Source organism: Heteronotia binoei, chromosome 2, assembly GCF_032191835.1.
Source record: "Heteronotia binoei isolate CCM8104 ecotype False Entrance Well chromosome 2, APGP_CSIRO_Hbin_v1, whole genome shotgun sequence".
Classification (NCBI taxonomy): Eukaryota; Metazoa; Chordata; class Lepidosauria; order Squamata; family Gekkonidae; genus Heteronotia; species Heteronotia binoei.
The window spans coordinates 82474662-82498040 of NC_083224.1; the positions used below are offsets into that span (position 1 = coordinate 82474662).

The 23379-nt window shown below is 40.0% G+C and overlaps 1 protein-coding gene across 2 annotated transcripts; it reads right to left on the reverse strand.

Annotated features, from left to right (window-relative positions):
* Positions 1–10433: 10433 nt before the first annotated feature.
* On the reverse strand, positions 10434–23347 carry LOC132566422 (large ribosomal subunit protein uL1). Of its 2 annotated transcripts, XM_060231441.1 has the most exons (7): positions 23268–23347; positions 22123–22248; positions 13793–13867; positions 13547–13627; positions 13064–13212; positions 11802–11974; positions 10434–10630 (listed from the first exon to the last, which is right to left on the reverse strand). In XM_060231441.1, the coding sequence occupies exons 1-7, from the start codon at positions 23330–23332 to the stop codon at positions 10460–10462; spliced, it is 840 nt and encodes a 279-aa protein (XP_060087424.1). In that variant the 5' UTR covers positions 23333–23347; the 3' UTR covers positions 10434–10459. The 2 variants fall into 2 exon arrangements, with proteins under 2 accessions (XP_060087424.1, XP_060087425.1); XM_060231442.1 differs by lacking the exons at positions 22123–22248; positions 23268–23347 and adding an exon at positions 16161–16297.
* Positions 23348–23379: the final 32 nt, after the last annotated feature.

The window sequence follows — 23379 nt, forward strand, 5'->3', positions numbered from 1 at the left end:
GGAAGAGTGCTGAGTTGAGTTTCATTATAACAGTCGTAGACCAGATAAAAAGCACAAATCTATCAGAAATAAAAAGTAAAATGTGCAAATCTATCAGAGGTTTACTACTCCTTCCTTGTGTCAAGCATGCTATTTCTGGGCTTTGAACCATACAGTTATTAAAGTTAGTTTCCTTTCTTCTTACTGTACGGAGGGACGGTGGCTCAGTGGTAGAGCATCTGCTTGGGAAGCAGAAGGTCCCAGGTTCAATCCCTGGCATCTCCAAAAAAGGGTCCAGGCAAATAGGTGTGAAAAACCTCAGCTTGAGACCCTGGAGAGCCGCTGCCAGTCTGAGAAAACAATACTGACTTTGATGGACCGAGGGTCTGATTCAGTATAAGGCAGCTTCATATGTTCATATGTTCAAACCGTTCCCTTCTCCCTTAGTTACATTTCAAAGAGTACTGTCACCTCACCCCCCTCTGTCTTTTCGCGCCTGGCTATACTTTCCCACCTTAGGGTAGAATTGTAGGGATTGCAAGTAACTTTGATGATAGAAGAAAGGAGGCGCCTCCCCCAACTAATTCCCATTCATCCTGCTTGTCAAAGAATGTCTGGGAACCAGGGAAGACTTAACCGCATGATAGTATTCTTTGCATATTTGTAGCAATTCACAGGCACGTGTTATGACCTATAGCTATCTCAAGTGTTACCTTTGAAGTATCCTTTAAAACACTATGCTTTCTAACTCTTTGTATCATTCTCAAGGTGCCGTACCTTGAGACAGTACTGGATTATCAATAAAATGAGCAATTGTATCAACTTTGAATCGTTTGATTGAAATACCAATGCTTGACACCTTGAAGGTTTTGGCTGTCCTTCCTTGGAGGTTTTTAAACAGAGGCTAGATGGCCATCTGACAGCAATGAAGATCCTGTGAATTTAGGGAAAGGTGTTTGTGAGGTTTCCTGCATTGTGCAGGGGGTTGGCCTAGATGACCCTGAAGGTTCCTTCCAACTCTATGATTCTATGATTGTACTAAAAACATGTCCATATAATACAGCAGTGTTAAAATGTAGATAAATTTTAGTATATAGCTGTAGTCATTTGTAATAGATCCACAAAGTCTACACCAAAAGTAAAAGCTCCTATTATTTAAAATTATTCCTCTTTTTGATCACTTGCGCGCAAAACCTAGCTGTCACTCTAGTGACTGCAAGGATATACTGGTTTGGGTTTCTTGATGGTTGGAATATTGTACCTTTTTTAAAAAATCACAGTGATAATTCAAGAAGGTGAGTAGTTCCTAGTAATGTTGTTAATGCCTGTTGTATACAAAAGGAGTTCCTAAAGACAGTCTACAGATGCAGAAAAATCACATAGGCCTTTCTGGAATTGTACCAGTTTAGACAGCAAATGTGACATCTCTCATGTTCAAAGGGCATATCAGGAATAAGGGCCATAGCCTAGCTTTTTCAGCTTTTGCTACCCATTTTTATATCTGGGGGGGGGGGGGGGGGAGGAGCTAACCTGGAAAAACTTACAGCCAAAAACCTATAACATGAATGATCCGAGAAATATTCAAAATCATTGTCCTCAAAATGGAATTTATTTATATTTTCAGTCTCTCTAATATTAGATAAAAGATCACCTAGATTAACTTGTAGATAGTATTTGAATTTTTTGAAGTGTCCATCCATTAATTTTTTTTTAAAGTTATTGGTTAGAAATGAGAACCAGTGGAATACCCACTTTTCCTAAAGTGTTCTAAACACTTTTCACAGAGTATTCTAAAGATCTATGATGGGGCCAATGTTACTTAACACAGTCTTGATAGTAGGGTGATAAAGCAATCAGAATAGCTACATCCAGAGAAGACTGTGAAGAGTGACAGAAACACGATCAAACGTCTAATTCTTTATTTTCTTTATTTTTAATTTTCAGAACAGAAAAACAATGGCAATATGACAGTAACTAACAAGAATAAACCAAGGTACCAAAATTAAATATATAATTAGAATAATTGGAATGAGGGATTTCTGTTTGCTAGCAGATCTGCTTTTTCTATCTTCCTATCTGTTTTCCTGCTTTGTAGTTCAAATTTGATGCAAGCAGATTACTTAAGCAAAAGTGCAGCTATAGACTTTAGCTTTTAAAGTCCTTCCAAATTTCCATTTGAAGAACCATAAATGCCATGGTTTGCTGAATTTAACAATTTGGCTTAACATACATTCTTCATGTTGCAAAAGCATGCTGCTAATCAAATTACCTTAATCATCTGATGAAGATGTTAAGCCTTCAGATTCACCAACAGAATAATCTGAAGTGACTATGGCAATACCAGCTTTTCTCATCTGGGAAATAAGACTCTGAGACTAGACAGTCTTTTTCCTGAATTTTATCAAAATTATGCTAACATTCTGGGTTTTGTAAGGATACAACATTAACTACTTCTGATAAAACAGTTAGTCTATACTATAAAATACTGTCACATATCAGATTTTAGATTCATAATTCATAAATATGTTAATCCAGATCAATCTGCCTTTATTACAAGACCTCAGATCACATTAAACCTAAGCACGATTTTGAATTTATTAGAATATATAAAAAAACATAAAACCCCATCTGGGTTTTTTGTCTTTACAAGTAGAAAAAAGCAGTTGACAGATTAGAGCATAGTTATTTGGTATCTGGGGATAATTAAATAATAAATACTACAGTGAGTATATGGCAGAAGTTCAACAGTAGAACTGTACCAGTAATCTCCTCTTTTTCTTCAGTTATAAGAGGTGTACAGTTAAAGTCTGATATTGTTAGTTTTAAAGAACTGCGGGGATATGGTTGTTTTAAGCTGATAAATAATAATTAGGTTATGCATTATGAAAAAAATCACTGTATTGCAAATAAGAATTTTTTTTATCTGTACAAATGAGGAAAGGAAATACTGAGAAAAAAGACATTTTAGGAAACTATTGATAGGTAGATGGGAAACTCTTCTCCAATATTTACTTTCTGATAACAGAAATAGCAAGACTGTTGAAAATAGAGAGAGAGATGGTCAAAGAAGTTAGAATGTAAAGTAACATATCAGCCTAAAATTTTTTTTTGTTTTGCAAATGGCTCCACCTTTTCTATCAATCTAAGTATATGAGAAAATATTGTAAAAATGGCCAATCAATGGCATTTATCCACTACTGGACTGACAAAAATAGATGAGAAAAGATAGTATTGTCATGCAGAAAATGCAACATCTTTTCATTTGTGGTGGAAACACAGTGGAAATGCCTGAGAGTTGTTCAATTTGGAAAATAGGAACATTGTCATTTGGTATAATTGTCAACTTTCTTGCATACAAAAAATATGTTTATTGAATTATCTAGGAAAAATCCCTTACAAGATTTTGTACTAAACACAATCACTACAGTACATTTAGTTTTTGTACATTTCTGAAAAAAAGATTTTTGTCCCAAGTAAAAAGGAGTGGATAGTGGATAGATCAATTAAAAGATTTATTTCTCATGATGAAAATGACTATCCTGATAAAGAAAGAAAAATGATTTTTTTTCCTATATGGGAATCAATGTCATTTAATATTGAAAATCTTGATTAAGCTGTAATATGGATTTAAAATGAATAATAATTTTAAAAATCTTGAGCTATTTGTATGCCTGTAACTTCGAATGAAAATGGGTGAAGGTCAAGTTTGAAGTCTAATTGTGTCCTTTCAAATATACCAGGTAATCAGTAGTTTTAAGAGCAGGACTAATAAATGTGTTATATATTCTTACAGCATTTACCATGTTGTCCTGGTTGTGGGCTCCACTGTGACTGGCATATTAATTATTACATTCATCACTATTCTGCTTGTCATGATGTTCATTAACTGTAATGTGAGAGGTATGTTTCATCTCTTCTTTTTAAAAAATTGTTTTAAAAAAAAAAACACCTATCTTCAGCCTTAGAAAGCACTTGATCAATACATTAATTAATGGATATGGATGTAGTAAACTCTGCTCTTGAATTCTTTGCAACTTGGAATCATTTTAGCAACCTGTGTGTTCTTAAATCCTGTTCGTTTGTTTGCTTATTGGATTTTTGGCCGCCCTTCCTGATAACCAGGTTCTGAGTGGTTAACAACAAAAGTACATTTTACAAACAATAAAATCAAAATAAATAGCCATAAGACATTTCAGTTTCCAAAAGAGATGGCATCAGAATCCTGATGCTGGTGCTATCTTGCAGGGAGGGAGTGAACAGGGGAGTGCCAAAATGGAACTGTCACTGCCCACAATCAAATACCTGGCAGAATATCTTTCCTTATAGGCCCTGCAGAATAGTAATAAATTCCACAGGAATTTGGCAGAGAGTTCCACAAGGTTGGGGCCAGGGCAGAAAAGGCCTTGGCCCTGGTCAAGGACAGACAGGTTTTTTTTGCTTTTTGTCATTAACTTCTTGATATTCCTGCAGAATAGTAATAAATCCCACAGAGTCAGATGGAATTTGGCAGAGAGTTCCATAAGGTTGGGGCCAGGGCAGAAAAGGCTTTGGCCCTGGTCAAGGACGGACAGATTTTTCTGCTTTTTGTCATTAACTTCTTGATATTTTAAGAAAAGTCAGTCAAGTTAAAAAAAATGTTCACAAGTATCAATGGGCTGTTAGTATAGTCAATGTATCATGAGCGGGTACTACACTGTATTATACAGTATTTTTGCTCTAGCATGTTGTCAGTCCCTATTAATAAATAACCAGCTGAAAGCCAGTATCTCCTGCCAATACTTGGTAGGTCAGTATTTGGCCTCTCCTCCTCTGTTGGGGTTTTGGCCTGCTCATTATAGTTTATTATTGTCAAAAGGGTGGTGTGTTTGAGGAGCAGAAGAGTTGGGGATGGGGGGAAGATGGTGAGCTATGTGCAGTGATTCTGAAGATATGCAGTACAAGAAAAAAGGCAATGGTATTAGAGCATGCCACTACAGGGAAGGAAAGTAGAAACACTCAGGGCTATGTTATCCCCCTTCTCCCCCATCATCTCCACAACAGAAGTTATATGGGTAGAAATAGTGGGCCCTAAGGGTTACTTAAAAGTGGGGGTGTACTATCACCCACCTGATCTAACAGTTGAGGGTGATCTTGAGATGGAGGAGATAAGGGAGGTGACTAAAGTGGATGATATTGTGATACTGGGAGACTTCAACTAGTCTCATGTTGACTGGGTAAACATGTGCTCAAGTCATGCTGTAGAAATAAGATTCCTAGACATCATAAATGACTGTGCAGTGGAACAGCTGGTCACAGAGCCAACCAGAGGGATAGTGATCTTGGACTTTGTTTTGAGTAGGGCTCAAGACCTGGTGAGAGATGTTCAGGTTGTTGCACCAACTGGGAAAAGTGACCGCAATGCTATTAGTTCAGCATTCAGGTCAATGGAAAGTTACCCCAAAGTCTAAAACTGTAACATTTGATTTTAAAAGAGGGAACTGTACAAAAATGAGGGGACTAGTGAAAAGGAAGCTGAAGGGGAAAAACAAGAAAGTCAAACCCCTAGAGGATGCTTGGACTGTTTAAAAACACCCTAATTGAAGTCCAAATAGAATTCATTCCACAGGTTAGGAAGGCACTGCCAAGTCTAAAAGAAGGCCTGAGTGGTTAACAATGCAAGTCAAGGAACAATAAAAAGAAGTGTCTTTTACAAAGTGAAAGGTCTGTGCCCCATTGATTTGAACAGTAGGGACCAAAGGGTCTGGCAAAAGAAATGGAAGTCAATACTTAGGCATGCAAAAAGAGATTTTTGGGATCAGGTTGCTACAAACAACAAGAAAAATAATGTTTAAAAAAATATATATCTAGAGCAGGGGTCCCACCGGGCTGTGGACCGGTACCGGTCCATGGCCTGCTAGCAACCGGGCCACGGAGCAAGGCAGAGGTGTCACACCTCCCCCACCCATCCAAGACCCAGGCAGACGAAAGAGGCAGAGCGGCCTTGCTCCGAGGCAGGGAGGCAGCCTCAGAGCAAGGCAGAGCAGCCCCACCACCCCTTCCACCCTCCTGGAACCCAATCAGCTGACCAGCGGGGGTCTTTAAATGGGAAGGGGAGGCAGATTGGCCTCCTGCTGCCTGGCCACCTAGTGGGGAGGTGGCAGTAATAGCCCCAGTCTCTCCCCCCCCATTCAAAGACTCCCATGGGGGCAGGGATGGGGTGAGGGCTGGGAGGCAGCCTGGGGTGGCAAAAACCCCAGTGCTGCCCCCCCCCATCCCCAGTCCATGGAAAAATTGTCTTCCATGAAACTGGTCCCTGGTGCCAAAAAGATTGGGAGCCACTGATCTAGAGCACTTAACCACCCAGAGAAACTGATACCTTTGGATGATAAAGGCATAAAGGGATTGCTAAAGGAAGATGAAAAGATGCCAGAGAAGCTCAATTAATTTTTTGCTTCTGTATTCACTGCAGAAAGTGTGGGGCATGTACTCATACCACAGTCCCTATTTTCAGGAAGGAAGTCTGAAGAACTGAGCCAAACAAAGGTGACCAAGGATGAAGTTCTAGACCAGTGAAGTCAAATGTCCAGCCCACAGGCCAGAACCAGCCTGCCCAGGGCTTTAATTAAGCCATAGCTCCTTTCTCGTCCCTCCTCCCCCTCCTGTCCTCACCCTTTGAAGCTCCAAGTCTGCCGAAGTTTGCAGTTACTTTTGCCTTTGCCAGCTGCAGCAGGAAGCTCTTCTGAGCTTGCAAAGCTGCAAAGAAAATGTGGAATGGATTTTCCATTACATCTCTGTGCCCAGATAATTTATCTGGGTGCATAGACCTTAATACAAAAATCCATTTCACATTTTCTTTGCAACTTTGTCTGTGCTGCAATGTGTTTCAATGGAGTGGAGCTCAGTTTCACTTTCCAGTGTTCCTATGGCCAGCTGAAACTATTGCTTCCTAGAGTTGTGTCCTTGCAAATAAAGGCTTGATGCTTTGAACCAGTTTGTCTCTGCTCAATGGACCTGAGAATTGGTGCCTACTGAGTACTCTAACCTGGCAACCCCAGCCACAGGGGGGATATTACACTGGAGAGCCATTGCCAATCTGAGTAGACCAGTGTAGGTATAAGTTTGAAGTTCCCAGCCATTTCATGTTTTCCTAGGTTCAGAGCACTTTATATTTTTAGTTTCTGCTGTGATTCTTGTGCTTTTTCTTGATGTTTTGTTTTTAAAATTGCATTGCTAAATCCCACTATTCCCCCACCTTTCCATTTAAAACAAAATACTGCAATACTTTTAAGCATGTTTGTATTTTAAGTAAAAAACTATCTTTAATTGTGTTTGTCTGTGCCCTTTATAAAGTCTGTATCTCCACTGCCTGGCATTACGTTTTATGACATACATGGCCCGGCCCCACAGAGTCCCATTTCTGTCAGAGCTGGTCCTCATAACAAATGAGTTTGACATCCCTGCTCTACACCTATTGTGGAATTGGGGAAATTAAAAATTAATGTTTCCAGGTCCTGATGGCATACTCCTGAGAGTTCTTAAAGAACTCAGAGGCAGCCCAAGAGCGAAGAGGAGGTCCCACGCCGGCTCTTTCCCCCGCCAAAGACTCAGGCGGAGGAAAGAGGTGCCTGAAGGTTGGAGGGGAGCTTGCATAGAGGGCTCCTCTCCCTGCAAACAGCACTGGGGCCCCTCCCCCACTGGAGGGGGGTGGAGTCTGCTGCCCTTCCAGACTTTGCCGGGGTCTCCTGAGGCTCGGGAGTCCTCGGCAAAGGGGGGGACAGTGATGTAATTGTGATGTCACTGGTGCGCACACTTCAGGCACGCTAAGATAACAGGGGGGGGGGGCGGAGGATTGCAGTCCAGCCTAGGGGCGCAGGTATCCCTAGCACCGGGCCTGTGAGTGGATGACAATGTGGCAAATGAAATTCAATGTTGGTATGTGTGATACACACTGGGACAAAAAATCCCAACTTCAAGTATAGGCTAATATGGTCTAAAATTGCTGATACTGAGGGGGAAAAGATCTGGAGGTCATAGTGGATAGCTCAATGGAAGAGTCAACCTAGTGTGCTGCAGTAGAGAAAAAGGCAAACTCAGTGTTAGGGATTACTAGGAAAGGGATTTGGAATAAAATGGCCGATATTATACTGCCCCTGTATAGCTCTATGGTGCCACATTTGAAATGCTGTGTACAGTTCTGGTCATCATATCTCCAAAATGCATTGCGGAGCTGGAAAAGGTACACAGGAGAGCAACCAAGATGATTAGGGGTTGGAGTACCTTCCCTATGAGGAAAAGCTGAAGAGTCTGGGACTTCTCTATTTAGAAAAGAGACAACTAAGGGGAAATATTATAGAGGTTTATAAAATTATACATGGAGTGAAGACAGTTGACAAAGAGAATTTTTTCTCCCTTTCCCAAAATTCTAAAACTTAAGGGCATCCAATGAAGCTGATAGGCAGCAGGATTCAGGACAGAATAAATGAAATATTTACTTTACACAGAAAGTGATTAAAATGTGGAGTTTGCTGCCAGAGGATGTTTGTTTGTTTATATCCTGCCCTACCCCACAGATGGGCTCAGGAAAGCTCACAGCACACTAGCAACAATAAAAACCAATGATAAAAATAGTTAAACAATTTAAACAAGATGGCTTTACAATACAAGTAATCAAAGGTCTCCTGTAACATTTTGACAGGCAATGGTAGATGGTCTGAATTATAAGTTTGTGATCAGATGGCAGGATGTAGTGATGGCCACAGGAACAAACATCTTTAAAAGTGGATCATGGAATATAAATATATATATATTTAAAGTTCCTTAAATCATGTCTGCTGCAATTGTATCCCGCTTTCCAGATGTTCTATCCAACAATCATGATTTCAAATGTATTCCCTGATGGTAGGTCTGTGAGACAGGCTGGGGATTCCAGTCTGTCCTAACTCAAAGTCAGGAAACCAACAGATTCTCATCCTATACAACCTGAATTCCAAGACTTTACAATTATTTATATTTTGTAGGAGGCCCCATATCACAAAATCATGCAGTCAAACCCCTCTGCTGGTTCAGAGGCTGCCCACTCCACTCTTCTGGAACCAGCAGACCTTCCTATTATTTCCTTGATACCTTTGGAAACTCTGTATAGTCTCCCACCCTGAATCTCTGGATTGTCAACAATGTACCCTACCCATCTCAGCAGACTGAGGATTGTAGACTCCTTTTCCATTCACTCATTTTTTTCTTAAAAGCTCTTTCCCCTTCTTTAAGTCCTTCCTTCTCCTTGTGGCCATTCCTGGTGTAGAATTCCCTCTCTGCCAGAAGCTTGGCTATTTCTTACTTTATCTCCTCTTATGTAACTCTTCACATGTCCCTCTGAAATTGCACTGTTCTTATGCCTGAGAACCTTTTTAATTCTTGTACCACTGTATTTCCTTCAATACATTCTAAACCTTACTTTGGAAAGATTTGGTTGTTAGTCACTGGTAGCCTATTAGAGGCACTGTGAGCTTGCTTGTTCCACAATCCAGGTAAAGTTCCTTAAATCATGTTCTTCTTCCCCTTAATTGGTGTATCCTTTTCTAAGCTAGTCAGGCTGTGGAAACAAAAAGAGGTTTTTCTCTGACACTGAGTTTAATTTGTATGGGTGTGAATACTCAACAGTGTAATTAGTAAGACATCAGCAGAGAATGGCATTAAATGTCTGACATCACAACTTGTTCTAGAAATTTTTAGTCCAACTTCAAGATCTCAAAGTATGTAGAGCCTTTAGGGTTGGGATGCCAAACGGTTGGGTCAGGGGATGGAACTAGCTGTCCAGGGCTCTTATCCAGCCCATGAGCAACTGGTGTGAGGGAAGAAGGCTCAGGAGGGCACATGGCGAGGTGTATGGCGTTGAAGCTATCAAGAAAGGGAATGAAATGGCTAGGGGGATGGGTATGGTATCCCTTGGGGGGGGACTAGTCTTGTATATGATTTAATACATTTACGGGGGCTTTTGTGGATTCCCCAGTAAAGCAATTCCTTTCACTCCTGGGAAACAACTGTTTTTGCTTGTATTTCGAATAAAACAATACTATTAACTGGGTTTGCATCTGTCATTTACAAAGTTTGTATCTCCGGTACTCAGTATTACATTTTATGGCAGACATGGCCTGGCCTGACAAAGTGACATCTATGTGAGATCCAGCCCTTGTAACAAAAGAGTTTGACACCACTGCTTTAGGGCATAGGAAACTAGTGAAAAGGCAACTGGAGCAAAATTATAAGATCGTCTCTGAGGAGATGGATTGCAGACATGGAGAAGAGAGGCAGAAAACTAATAAATGGGTTTTGAAATGTATTTTCAGAATTACAGAACACCTATTTAAGAATCTGCAGTGTACAGATACAGAGGGGCTCCAGTTGAAAGAAGATTAATTCAGAGAAACCCTACATAAAACACAAAGCTATACAGACTGAACAAAGCAAAACTAAGCCTGTAAACCAAGTAATCAGTATTTTATTATTAGTAAAGCCTCTGGGGCTTCCCCATGGTGCTCTTGATATACAAGGCACGTACATTCTGCCAGTTTTTCTTGAGCAATGACACAAGGAAATTGATAGCCAAGTGAATGTTGTACACTAATTCATCTTCTGCCATTTTCACATGACCAACAGCTACAGCCAGGCACAGCACCTGAAAAGAGAAAATTGCATACTAATTTAATCTAGCTTTCTAATATTACAAATGATCACAAATAATAATATATCAAGTTATTTGTTGTATCAACAAGGGAAGACTAAGCAGCTGATTCTAGACAGGCAAGTCAATGGCACCATTCTTTTGTTGCATAGGTACAGCATTTCTCAAACTGGGGGCCATAAACCCCTTAGGGAGCCACAAGTCATTTGCAAGGATAGAGGTTGAGCCTTTCCAACACCCATACAGCTAACATGAAAACAAAACCTTCTAAGCTTTATAGGAATGTGGGCAAGTACTCTCTGCCTCATAAGACAGAATTGGAAAGGAAGCATTTTGCTATCTCTATGAGAACGGGTTTTGAGTGTGGCCCTATGAAAATATGCTATCCTCTGAGAAACAACCTTGTAGGTAATAAAATACACTCTACATGTCTCTCCCCACATGTTCCCCAGAGAGTACTGAGATCGGAATCTCAAAATCTGCTTGTTATCCCTGGGCCAAAGGAGGCCCACCTGAAATCCACCCGGGACAGGGCCTTCTCTGTAACGGCTCCTTTCTGGTGGAACCAGCTGCCGGAAGAGGTGAGGGCCCTGCGGGACCTTGGCCAGTTCTGCAGGGCCTGTAGGACAGCCTCTTCCGGCTGGCCTATAACTAACTGTCATTGGAAACTGAATGTAGTTTTGATAGACCGCTGTTATATGTTTTATTATTTTACTGTTTTAACTGTGTAAGATGTTTTAAATTCAAAATTTATGTTAGATGTTATATGCTGTGAGCCGCCCTGAGCCACTTCGGTGGGAATGGCGGAATATAAATTGAAATAAACTTAAACTCTATGTAAACTTGCTTTCAAAGCGCAGCTGATGTGGTTCTCACTGTATCTTTGGAGGACTCTAGAGGACAGAGCTCTCCATGTCAACTCATTACCATGCCATGCACTTTGAAAGGGACTGTCCAGCACATGGCAAACTTCTCTGAAGGAGGAGGGCTGACTCTGAGATTCATATTTTAAAATCAAAATTGGGGTTGTCTAGTAGTCTACATAATTAGATATGGATCACATCTGCAGCCATAATTCCCTCAATTAACACCTTTAGTCATGGCTATTAAGATATAAATATTTCATGCAAGTTCCATCACTGGCATCTTTATCAATTTTGTTTACCTTTTTCATTTGAAACTTGATAGTGGACTTGACCTCATCAACTTTGGCCACCATGTTCTCATTGTGAGTGAGAAGAGAAGGAAACTTGCCAGCTTTGTTCAACCCTGGGCCCAGGATTCGAGGAATCTGCTTGATCAGGGACTCTGAGGCCAGGAAAGCATCATACTTCTTTGCTGTAGAAAATAATCATGTGTTTTTATTTATTTGATTTGATTTTTAGCCCGCCTTTCCCATAAAACAGGTTCAGGGCAGATTACATAATAAAAACAATCAACAGTTAAAACAATTAAAATATATAAAATCTAAAGTTACAGAATAACAATGATGAATAAAAGGGGGGCGATAACAAGTGACATATAAAACAAGTTTTATATATATTTGTACATCCTCAAATCTAGGGCAGAGCTTAACTGTTTCCATAAATAAGTTTTCCCTTTCTTTCTCACAATAAGCCAACACAAGTAGTATAAAGCAGGGATACCATGCAACTGCAAAATGATGCATATGTAGAAATGAAACATGGAAATTTCAGGAAGATGAGATAACATGCAACTATTTTATATGAAGGTTTTCTCATTGCCAACACATGTGCTCAAAAGTCACAGTCAAATTTAGCTTATTGGCACATGTACAACCAATCAAAATTAAAACCTTAAGTTGCAAGCTATACAAAAAGGTGAGAACCAAGGTCTGCCAAATTATACACACTGAATGTGAACCAGAAAGTATGTGACTTTCGACAGTCTATGTCACCAAATCCTGGCTTGCATGCCAAATTTCTACACTGCTCGATTCCAGAATAAACTAAACACTAAAAAAGTATACCTTGAGAAGGCGGTAGACCCCAAAGTGCTTTTATTTATACTTTTATTTATATAGTATAAATACTATATACTTTTATTTATATAGAAGCCATGTCTCATGATCCGTTATAATCATTAGATCTTTAATATTTAACCTCATAAGTAGCTACAAGGAAGAATATTTACTTTTTTATAACAGCTCATCACATTCTTATGTTTGAGAGGCGGGCAACAATTTTAAAATATACTAAATCAGAACAGATTAAAGTTACCCAATCTGTTTAACTATGGTCATTAAGAGCAAGCACACCAAATGTCCTAAGATAAGACTGCAATTAGTAAGTCTGAAAACTATATTTCTGAGTAAATAGAATTAGACTGTTAATTAACTATCAAGCACACTCCAAGCATCTTTTGTTCTTTTATACTGGCACTGTAGCCTTTCCCAACTTTGCTCACCCAGTTTCTTCACCAGTTTCTTGTTCTTATTGAGTTTCTTCAGAGCCTCTATGTCCATGTGAGGGATGTCCACTGCTTTGGCCTCATCACAGTGCTGCTGGTCCCCCAGCAAACAGACTGAGAATTTAGGTCGGGGAGCAGACTTTAGCCTGAGAAGGAAGAGGTAAAAATCAAATATGTACTAAACATCCGAAGCAATACAAATATGCAAGGAAAACTCAAACCATGATGGAAACCTCTTACTAGTAACACTGTTCATCACTGCCAAACCCTGGGTTATTAACGTGGTTGGTGGGATTCAAAGGAGCAATTTACCACAACTCCCCATCTAGTCACGCCCACGTTCAAATGGGGAAGCCTGAACTATTGAAAACATTCAGCACCCAGTTTATAAGCTGCATTGGTAGGCATATTACATTTAGGATATCTAATTGGCAGAAAAACGAAGGCTGAAGACTCAGCTGGATTAGAATAGCTCCAGACCTGACAGTGCCAGAAAAACGCTTGTCCTTCTGTGGGTCATAGTTTTTCAGACTTATCTGCAGCTCCACAGTTTCCAAGAACCTAACGAGACAGAGAAAGTTTTATTTTATTTTGCAGCAAAACTCAAAGTTGAGAGAACAAATACCACAGGACAAACAACTGGAAAAATATGGCATTTGGCACTCAGCACAAAATCTCCCATTTGTAGTGAACCCCATAGACACAAAGATGTCAAAGTACTCATACTTGCGTGGTTTTGTTTGACTTCCCTGAAGGACTTCTCGCACTGCTTCATACAGTGTGTCACGAGAAACTTTGCTGCTGTGGATTCAAAGAGCACATACATTAGTCAGGCATGCTGTTTCCCTATGCAGCAATACATCTGCTGGATATTTTAAAAGACCGATATTTGACATTACTTTCCCCGCAAACTACATGGTCATGAACTTTTATCCCAGTTACTGAAAAATACTTCTTTTAATTTGTAGGTAGTAGCTAAAGCCCATTTCACCCAGAATGAGATGTATGCAGCCACACAGCAAGGATCTTACCGAGGGATGCAGCAAAATGTTATACATGACAGGGGCTTAAACAACTTGCTCTAATTCTGGTCTATAATTCTATTATGGAATTTAATATGTAGTGGTTAGGCTGCCAGACTAGGATCTGAGAGCCCAAATTTAAATGAAGCTTGCTGATGTCCTTGGGTCAATCATTGTCTCTCAGACTAACTTACTTTACAGGGTTGTTGTGAAAACAATATGATATAAGAGAAAACAATGTATGTTGTCCTGAGCTCATTGGAGGAGAAGTGGGATTAAAAATGTATTGAATTTCATCCAGAAAACTGCTTTATAGAGTGTCAGACTACTGGTTTAGCTAGCTTAGTAGCATCTACTCTGACTGGCAGCTATTCTTCAGAACCTCAGATAGAGAACATTCTCTCAACTCCAGTACCAAGATCCTTTAACTGGAAGTATCAGGAATTGAACCTAAGATCTTCTGCATGCAAAACCATGAATGTACCACTGAATTATTATGACAGCATATTCAGTTCTTTGGTTATACCAGTACAGGAAATATACAGAAACAACAAGAGACGCTGCAGATCAGTATCACTTTGGCATGTTGACTTCAACATGCTTTTGTTCTCTTGCTTTATAGTTAATATTTATATTTAATATTAAGATAAAATATTTGCCATGTCTCTTTTTAAGGAACAGTCAGCATGTAGAATCATAGAATTGGAAGGGACTTTCAAGTTCATCTGGTTCAACCCCCTGCACAATGCAGGAAATTCCTAAATGCTTCCACCCACACACCCAATGAGCCCTGTTCCATTCCATTCTGGATAGGGGGGAAACCTCCAGGATCCCTGACCAAACTGGAAGATTATGAGAAGGATGGTGGGAGGGGTTGTATCAAATGTTTAGTTCTTGTGACCCTTTCTTACATGCCCAGAAAAATGCTGATTGCCACTTTGGGGTTAATCAGAATTTTTTCTCCAGGCTAGTTTGGCAAGGGATTCTAGAGGTTTTTGCAATGTTCCGTCACGGAGCAGGGGTCAGGAATGTGGGGGGAGGAGTATTTGTGAAGTTCCTGCATTGTGCAGGGGGTTGGACTAGCTGACCCTGGATGTCCCTTCCAACTCTATATTTTATGTTAAATTAATCCAACAGCCTTGTTAACAGCTTCCTACATCTATTATAGTCTCTGGGATCTCATTCTATTTCAAACATCAAGGAACTCATTCCTGTATGACAAAACCCCCACAGAATCAGAAATACCTTTTTAGTGAACATTTAGTATTCCAAAAGCCATGTTAATACGTTTTATTTTTAAAAACACACACAAAAAATATTGTGCATATATTCTCAAGAACTTTGCATCAGATCGGATGTTTAAAGGGGTGGAGAGAGAAGTGATTTTGTCCATTATCTTGGTCCTTTGCTTTCTGGGTAGATGGCCATGTGAGTGTGAGGAACTGGTATCAGTCTGCTCCTTTGACCGGTGGGGGGAGAGAAATAAAGCTGTTTATGACAGAAAATGTGAAAAAACTGTTCTTGAGCATATGGCTATCACTAAATGAAGTGATTCCTTAGAAGACTGAAATCATCAATAGCGTCATCGAGAATTTTAAATGATGTTCCAGGCTGAGTTATTAGAAACTGAAGTCGGTAACGTTACCTAAGGCTCTTGGGGGAGGGCGCAATAAACCCTGTAAACACATTATAGAAAATACCGGGCTTCGTTTCACACAAAAAGCCATCTGGGTTGCCAGTCCAGCTTGCTTCATGAAACTTTTTTAAAAAGGGGGGGGGGGGTTAAAATATGGGAAAGAGCTTGAACAGACAGGCACTGGGGGAAATAAATATGCACTCCAGAAGCAGACAGAACGGTATGGGACGGTATAGGACTCCGGGACAGAACGGTATGTACAGGAGGCCACCAGATCAGAAGCCGGACCTTAAAAAGTCTCTTATTTTTGACCGGCTTACAACGAAAGGCCATCCATACCGCTCCTCCCTCATGATTACTTAATGAAATTAATTTCGCAAGAAAGAACAGACGGAAAACAAACACTGATACTTCCCATCCATTAGACAGCACATACCTCATGTTGGCTTTTCTTCAGCCACACCGGAAAAAGAGAGTTCTGTTCCGGTCACGCGAAAAAGGAAGTCCCTAAGCTCGCGATAAATGTGACGTCCTACAGAGGGCGTTATCTTAGAGGAGGAACAATTGAGCGGTGAAAGAAAACGAGATGCTAATAGGGTTAAAAATAATCAGGGTGGAGATTTGTGCTACTTAAATAGCAGGTGAGATTTGAAGTGAATCAAACTGCTGAAAAACACGTAAATTGTAAAGTGACAGCTATGTTCAGTAACATTGCCTTAACTTGTGAGATCTCAAGTGAGTACATACGTGCTCTTGAAAATAAATGTGCATTCTTCAGTGCTTAATACTCAGAAAAGATCTAGAAAAGATCAAGTAAATTCATGCCATAGTATTCCCTGTTACTATGTATGAGTATGAAAGTTTGGACAATTAAGACATCTGACAGGAAGAAAGTGGATTCCTTTGAAATGTGGTGTTGGAGGAGAGTTTTGTGGATACCACAAAGACTACCAAAAAGACAAGTGGATCCTAAACCAAATCAAGCCTGAACTCTCCCTAGAAGCTAAAAAAAATGAACAGGCTATTGTGCTTTGGTCGCATTATGACAAGATAAAAGTCACTGGAAGAGAAAATAATGCTAAAAAAAGTTGAAGGCAGGAGGAAAAGAAGACCCAACATTTTCAAGCTGATCTTTACATTAACGTTTAATATTATATTATTACTGCTTTTGTAAATATTAGAAGCAATTCATATCCTCAGAACAATCCTAAAAGGCAGATGGGTTGAATGACTGGACTGAGACTATCCAGCAAGCAGTGGGAATTTGAACCTGTGACTCTCCAAGATTCTAGGCAGCCATTTTTAACCACTGCATCAGGCTGGTCAATGTATTTTTTTTTAAGTATCTCATTGTCCCTTTGTATTATAGTTGGCTGAAATGTGCAGTTTTGAAGATGATGATATTGGATTTATATCCCCCCTCCACTCTGAATCTCAAGAGTCTCAGAGCAGCTCACAATCTCCTTTATCTTCCTCCCCCACAACAGACATCCTGTGAGGTGGGTGGGGCTGAGAGGACTCTCACAGCAGCTGCCCTTTCAAGTACAGCCTCTGCCAGAGCTATGGCTAACCCAAGGCCATTCCAGCAGGTGCAAGTGGAGGAGTGGGGAATCAAGCACAGTTCTCCCAGATAAGACTCTGCACACTTAACCACTACACCGAACTGGCTCTTTTGGTGCTTAATAACTTGTTTTTAGTGCTATAGCTAAACAACACACTCAGTAACAACAGAATTTTGAACATTTAGTGTTATGTTTTTATCCTACTAGTAAACTAATGGTGTATGATTAGAGCAGGGATGGCCAAACTATGGTTTGGGAGTCACATGCAGCTATTTTACACATTCTGTGCCTGTGCAGCTCCTGGAGGTCGAAGAGGAACATAATGCAAGCATAGCATTGGGACCTGTCAGCCTCTGAACACTGACCCATAGGTAGATGACTATTTCCACTGTGTGTGAAGCAGGGAAGGAGGAAATAAGCAGGTTTGCAAGCTCTTTTGCTGTACCAGAGGTCACCCAGAGACCTAGAGCAGGGAGAGTGTGCAACAGCCAAGGGAACCACTGGAAGAAGGGACAGAATGAAGAGGATGGCACAGTTCCCCCTTGGTTTCATAGCTCTTGTAGGAGCTGTACTTAGTAACCTTGGTGTCAAGTCAAAAAGAAACGCAATGGTCAGTGATTTATATGGTACGTTTCTGGCTAGTGCCCAAAAAAATAATTTCCTTTCCCCATGCTGGTCTTATGGGAACTATTATTACCAGGCTTTTTTAAAAAAAGTCTCCTAGCATGGTCATGTTGTGAAGTGCATACATATGTACATTACCTCTCAGTGCAAAAAAAGTATTAAAAGTTTTAAAAACATGTAATATTTGTTCGTGTCTTGTGGCTCTCAAACATCTTGTTTATTCTATTTGGCTCTTGTGTTAAAGTAAGTTTGGACACTTGTGGATTAGAGGGTCTCCAAGATAAGGAAGGACACTAGTTTTGGAAACAGTTATGTTCTAGGGTTGCCAGCCTCCAGGTGAGGCCTGAAGATCTCCCACTTTTACAATTGATCTCCAGCTGGCAGAGATCAGCTCCCCTGGAGAAAATGGCTGCTTTGGAGGGTGGACTCTGGCATTGTGCTATTCTGAGGCCCCTCTCTTCCCTAAATCCTGCCCTCTCCCAGATCAACCCCCAAAGTCTCCACGTATTTTTTAACACAGACCTGGCAGTGGCACCCTTACCTCTTGTCCAGAGCACAGGTTGCACATCAAAACAATCAGATTCTGTGGCATATCCATTTATTTGAAATCCATAGTTTTTCAAGATCCAATCTAAAGCTCTACTGAAATCTATGAAAGAAGCGGATTTTCTTCTGAAATTCTCGTGTGCTCCAGTAACATAAATTTGCAGTATGATCTCAAGTACCTTTTCCTTTTCTGAATCAAGCTTGAACATCTGGCATTTCTTATGACTTATTCCATATATAGTAACATTCTTTATTATAAGATTTTGAGTATCATTTTACTTATGTGAGAAAGTAATGCAATGGCCCAATAGTTGCTGCAGTCTTTGGCATTTTTTTTTTTTAATTGGAAAAATTATTTCCAGTCTGTTGACCATTGTTTTGTTTTCTGTATTCGTAGCCACAATCTTACTAAGATTTTGATGAACTGTTTCTGTGGCTTGGAATAGCTCTATTGATATCCCATCTACTCCTAGTGACTTGCTTCTCCCAATTGATCTCAATGTATATACATCCAGCATATAAACGATCTCCTACCCCATTTGTTCAAAAAAACATTAAACTCACACAGGATTAAGTGAACAGTCATACACCAGAAGTGTTCAGACATGAAACTCAGGCTAACAGTGCCTTCCGAAACAGTGTCATAGCCTTCTAGGTCGACTTAAGTCAGTGGACTTAAAGAAGGTTGTAACTCTGGTTAGGTTGGAAGTGACAATGTTGTTGAATGACTTTCCCAGAACAGCCACTGTTATACCATTGGTGTGAAAATAAAATTGTATACTATAACCTGGCCTAAAAGACTAAAATGGGTTACGGAACAATAATGCATTTAAATATACCAGTATTTTCTTATCTCTTATTGTACTTCATAGCACTTACTGCACTTCACAGGACTTCAATAGAGCTTGATCTTACAGAGGACTACTATTTCTTGACAACACTGTAGAACAATATTCTACTTAAGCAAAAGGCCCTGTTGCGGATATGTAACATGTAAGCTCATCAGGACACATGCCACCTCAGCAGGGCAAACTTTGTTGTCCAACAGCCCTTCCAGATCAGGGGGGAAGTCTAAGCCACCTCTTTTTATAAATCCAATCCAAATGTTCTTGGGCATGCTGGAAAGTAGGGTTGGCAAATTCCTGGAGATTTGGGAGTGGAGCCTGGGGAGATATAATACCAAAGATTCCACACTCCAAAGCTGCCATTTTCTTTAGAGGAACTGATCTCTTTCATCTGGAAATAGGGTTGCCAGCTCTGGTTGGGAAATACCTGGAGATTTGGGAAGGGGGGTAGAGAGCCCAGGGAGGAAGTGGTTTGGGGAAGGGGCAGGACTTCAGTGGGATATAATGCCATAAAGTCCACTCTCCAAAGCATTCTCTCCAGGGGAAGAACTGATCTCAGTTCTAATTCTGGGAGATCTCCAGGCCCCACCTGGAGGCTGGCAACCCTAGCACTGGAACGGCAGGATATAAATATTTCAAACAAAGTTGGGCCCATGGGCATCTGAGAAGCACAGAACTTCAAAAAATGCTAGGGCCAATTGGCAGAGATCAGCTCCCCTGAAGAAAATGAACACTGAGGTCCCTCCCCTCTCCCAGATCCACCTCCAAAGTCTCCAGCTATTTTCCAGCACAGACATGGCAATTCTGCTATCCACCCAGCCTGGATATATTCCTGGAGAAAAGATAACACATATCTAGCCCCTAAAGAGTTAGCAATCAAGTTTCAGCTAAAGAAATCATGCTGGCCCCTTGCACTTTTCAACATTCCCCACATTTACAAATTGTTGAGGGGATTTAATAGCCTTGAAAACTTATGTCATATACCTGTGATTAGTCTGTTGGGATCTTGTTTTCCAAGAAAAAGGACTAATGTGCTGGTTAGCAGTTTTTTTCACAAAATCACATACCAAATTATGTCTTACTCAGTGTTCTAGACTGATCCTGATCTGTGATCAAAAGCTTCAGGTCTTTCAAGCTGCACCACTGGGACGTCACTGATATTCAAATTACCCCTTTTAATGCTCTTTTCCTTGAATAGGCATCTACTCTGCTAGCCTTCTATTTTCAGCACCGCAAGCTGCAATGATCGGAACTTACTGGGATAGTTCTCACTATGAAATGAAGGGGATAGGCAGTTGTCTGCTATTCTTCTTCTCTTTTATACACTTCAAGTAAAAACGATCACATTTCCTGTCCCAACCCCTTTCCCACAATCAATTGATGCTAAGCACAATCCTCTGAATGCATAACCATCATTTCAGCAAACCTTGGAGGAAGATGAGTCCAAATTACAAATAAAACCATGTTTAAAAATATACCCTGGATTACAGCAATCCAAGAAAATACTGACATCTGGTTTGAACTGTAAAAATACTAAACATCTTCCAGGTATCAATTTTACTAGATCATACAAGTTCAAGAGGCAAGTCAAAGGTCCAAAGATACAGGTCGCATTTCATTGCTCAGCCTTTGAAAGCATCTTTTGTTGTTCTGCCTCATGGTCACCAGCACTGAAGAAGGCTATCTTCTTGTATTTCCTACATAAGAACGGCATTCAGGTCTATTTCTCATCTGGGAGTTATTTGTTTTAGTGCAATTTGGAGAGATTTCTTGAAGATTGTTTCATTGAGGTCCAGAACACCAGATAAGCGATACTGGTGTAACAATGTAATCTAAAAAGAAAAATAGAGTGTAAACTATTTAATTCCTGTTTGTCCAACCACAACCTTTCGTCATTGTGACTTAAGCTGGTTTCAGGGCTACAGTTTACACAGAGCTTGAAGGCCAACGCCTGTTGTTTTTTATTTGAACAAGTACTCTATTACATTTTCAGTACATTCTTATGCAGTTACTCTAATCTAAATCCACTGAAGTTAATGGGCTGAGACTAGAGTAATTTTGCATAGGATTACAGTCTTCTAATGCATGTATGGTGCTATTTTGTAAATTTTCGTGCACTCTTGGGTTGTTAAAAAGCATATTAAGAAATATTCTTTCATGAATTTTTCAGTTTTTTAAAAAAGTATCAACTGATCATGCACAAAAAACCCCACCGTATTTTATATCACCAGCCTATCTGGGCCATTTCTGCTCTACTGATCTCTCCAACAAAGCTGGTGATTCAGCTTTAATATTCAGTAAAGTGGGACTGGGACACAACACAAAGACACATACACAAACAGCAATATAATATGGTGGAACCAATTCTTGGGAACTGTGCCTAAGAATGTCCAGATTTCATATTCAGAGCTATCTGAATATCTGCATCCTGCCACAGATATTAACAGGAACTGAGAATGCTTAGCACTTCTAATAGTAATTGGGATCTCACAGACATAGAAGGGCTCCATTTAAAAATAATTCAAAAATAAATGAAGGAAACACCACAGCATATTATAAGGAAACAGATCAATGATATAGAAGGGGTCTGTGGAGGCATACAAGGGTGTGACAGCCAGGTTCACTTCCACCTCTCTCTGCAAGCAGTCAAAGAGAGCTGATGGAATGGTAGGAGAAGTGCTGGCAAACTGCGGCTGCCTGACCTATCTCTGTTCCTGAACCTGTATGACAGGGGCTGTGGTGAGCGGTACTGTCTGTAAGTGAGGAGTCACAAAGGGATTGTTACCAGCCCCTCACTAAAGGTGCAGTTATATTTACTCACACTGGTTTGGTATTTGGTGAGCAGAGCAAGAACCAGTTTTGCATAATGCATTGACTTGGCAAACTCTTGTGCCATCTGGCAAACATTTGAGACCAACAAGTTGAAGAGCTCAGCAGACAACTCCACCTGACAAGAGAAGTAAACAAAAGAGATTAAGAAGAGTTACCTGAAACACTAATTGCTCCAGTGTTCATTCCAGTTCCTCAAATAGTGAAAGCTAAACTGGCAAACAGTCAAATTAGCACCAGGTGAAGAAAATGGTACTCAGCCAAAGGCCTCATTGTACACAAAAGGAAGACCACAATTCAGCCTGTAACATGTTTTGTACTGTTTTATGAAGATGCTGGCCTTGATACATTACACCTTCAGCAAGGCTCTGATTGTGTTGTCAGGGGAAGAGGCAAGAAATTGCTTTTACCAGACCTGATGACACACACGTTTTTGGAGAACAAGCTTTAGTGTTGATGGTTTATAATTCATCCAATTACTGAAGCAAAGTAAAACTTAAGCGCCCACCTGTCTTTCCAGCAATGAATGCACAACTATGAGGAGATCTTCAGACCATGGCATTTCTACAATCTGGCTGTGGAATATAATAGCAAACAGCAGAACAAAAGAAAGGAGAGAGGTCAAAATTATGTTAAAGACAGACTTATGCCAGTCACCCAGTCTCTACATGATTCATGAATACCGATGCTGAAAAAAATTCAAGGTCCCCTTTCTATGGAGAAATTTCTACAGAAGATACAAGAAACTTTATCAATTTCAAGAAGTTATCACATTTTTAATATTTTAGTGCATTGTTTTGGGATAAAAGAGAAGAAAGGATATGAAAATGTTTTGTTCATTTAATACAGAGTTTTGACATAGGTACAATAACAATAAAGGTAACAATAAAGACAAAATATAACTAACAAGGATTATGTGACATGGAGGAGGTTATGATTCAGCCTGTAATTAACATTTATAAGGACACACAAAAAGGGTCTCTCTTACTACAGTTCAGATTGTAAGAAGGAAGCAAATGAGATTCCAAAATAGCCTGATACTAGCTAGGCTGCAAGTCTATCAAATGTGTTCCAGATTGTTGGCCAAATACACTTTTATGCAATTTCTATATTACATTTAATTTTATACATATTTACCTGAACACCAGTCGCACATACTCAGGCTCCAAACACTCCTCAATTATCTTGCACACTAGTTTCATTTGCTCAAGGCCTGAAAAAAGCAAAAACAAGAAACATCAAATTTGCT

Excerpts from the sequence above, each read along its gene's own strand:
- LOC132566422 (XM_060231441.1), bottom strand. The coding sequence starts at position 23,332 with ATGAAACTAGTGTGCAAGATAATTGAGGAGTGTTTGGAGCCTGAGTAT. Across the intron at positions 13,868-22,122 it reads TCACCAAATACCAAACCAGT|CAGCAAAGTTTCTCGTGACA; the intron begins GTGAGTAAATAT and ends TTGAATCCACAG. Across the intron at positions 11,975-13,063 it reads GAAACTGGTGAAGAAACTGG|CAAAGAAGTATGATGCTTTC; the intron begins GTGAGCAAAGTT and ends TATTTTCTACAG.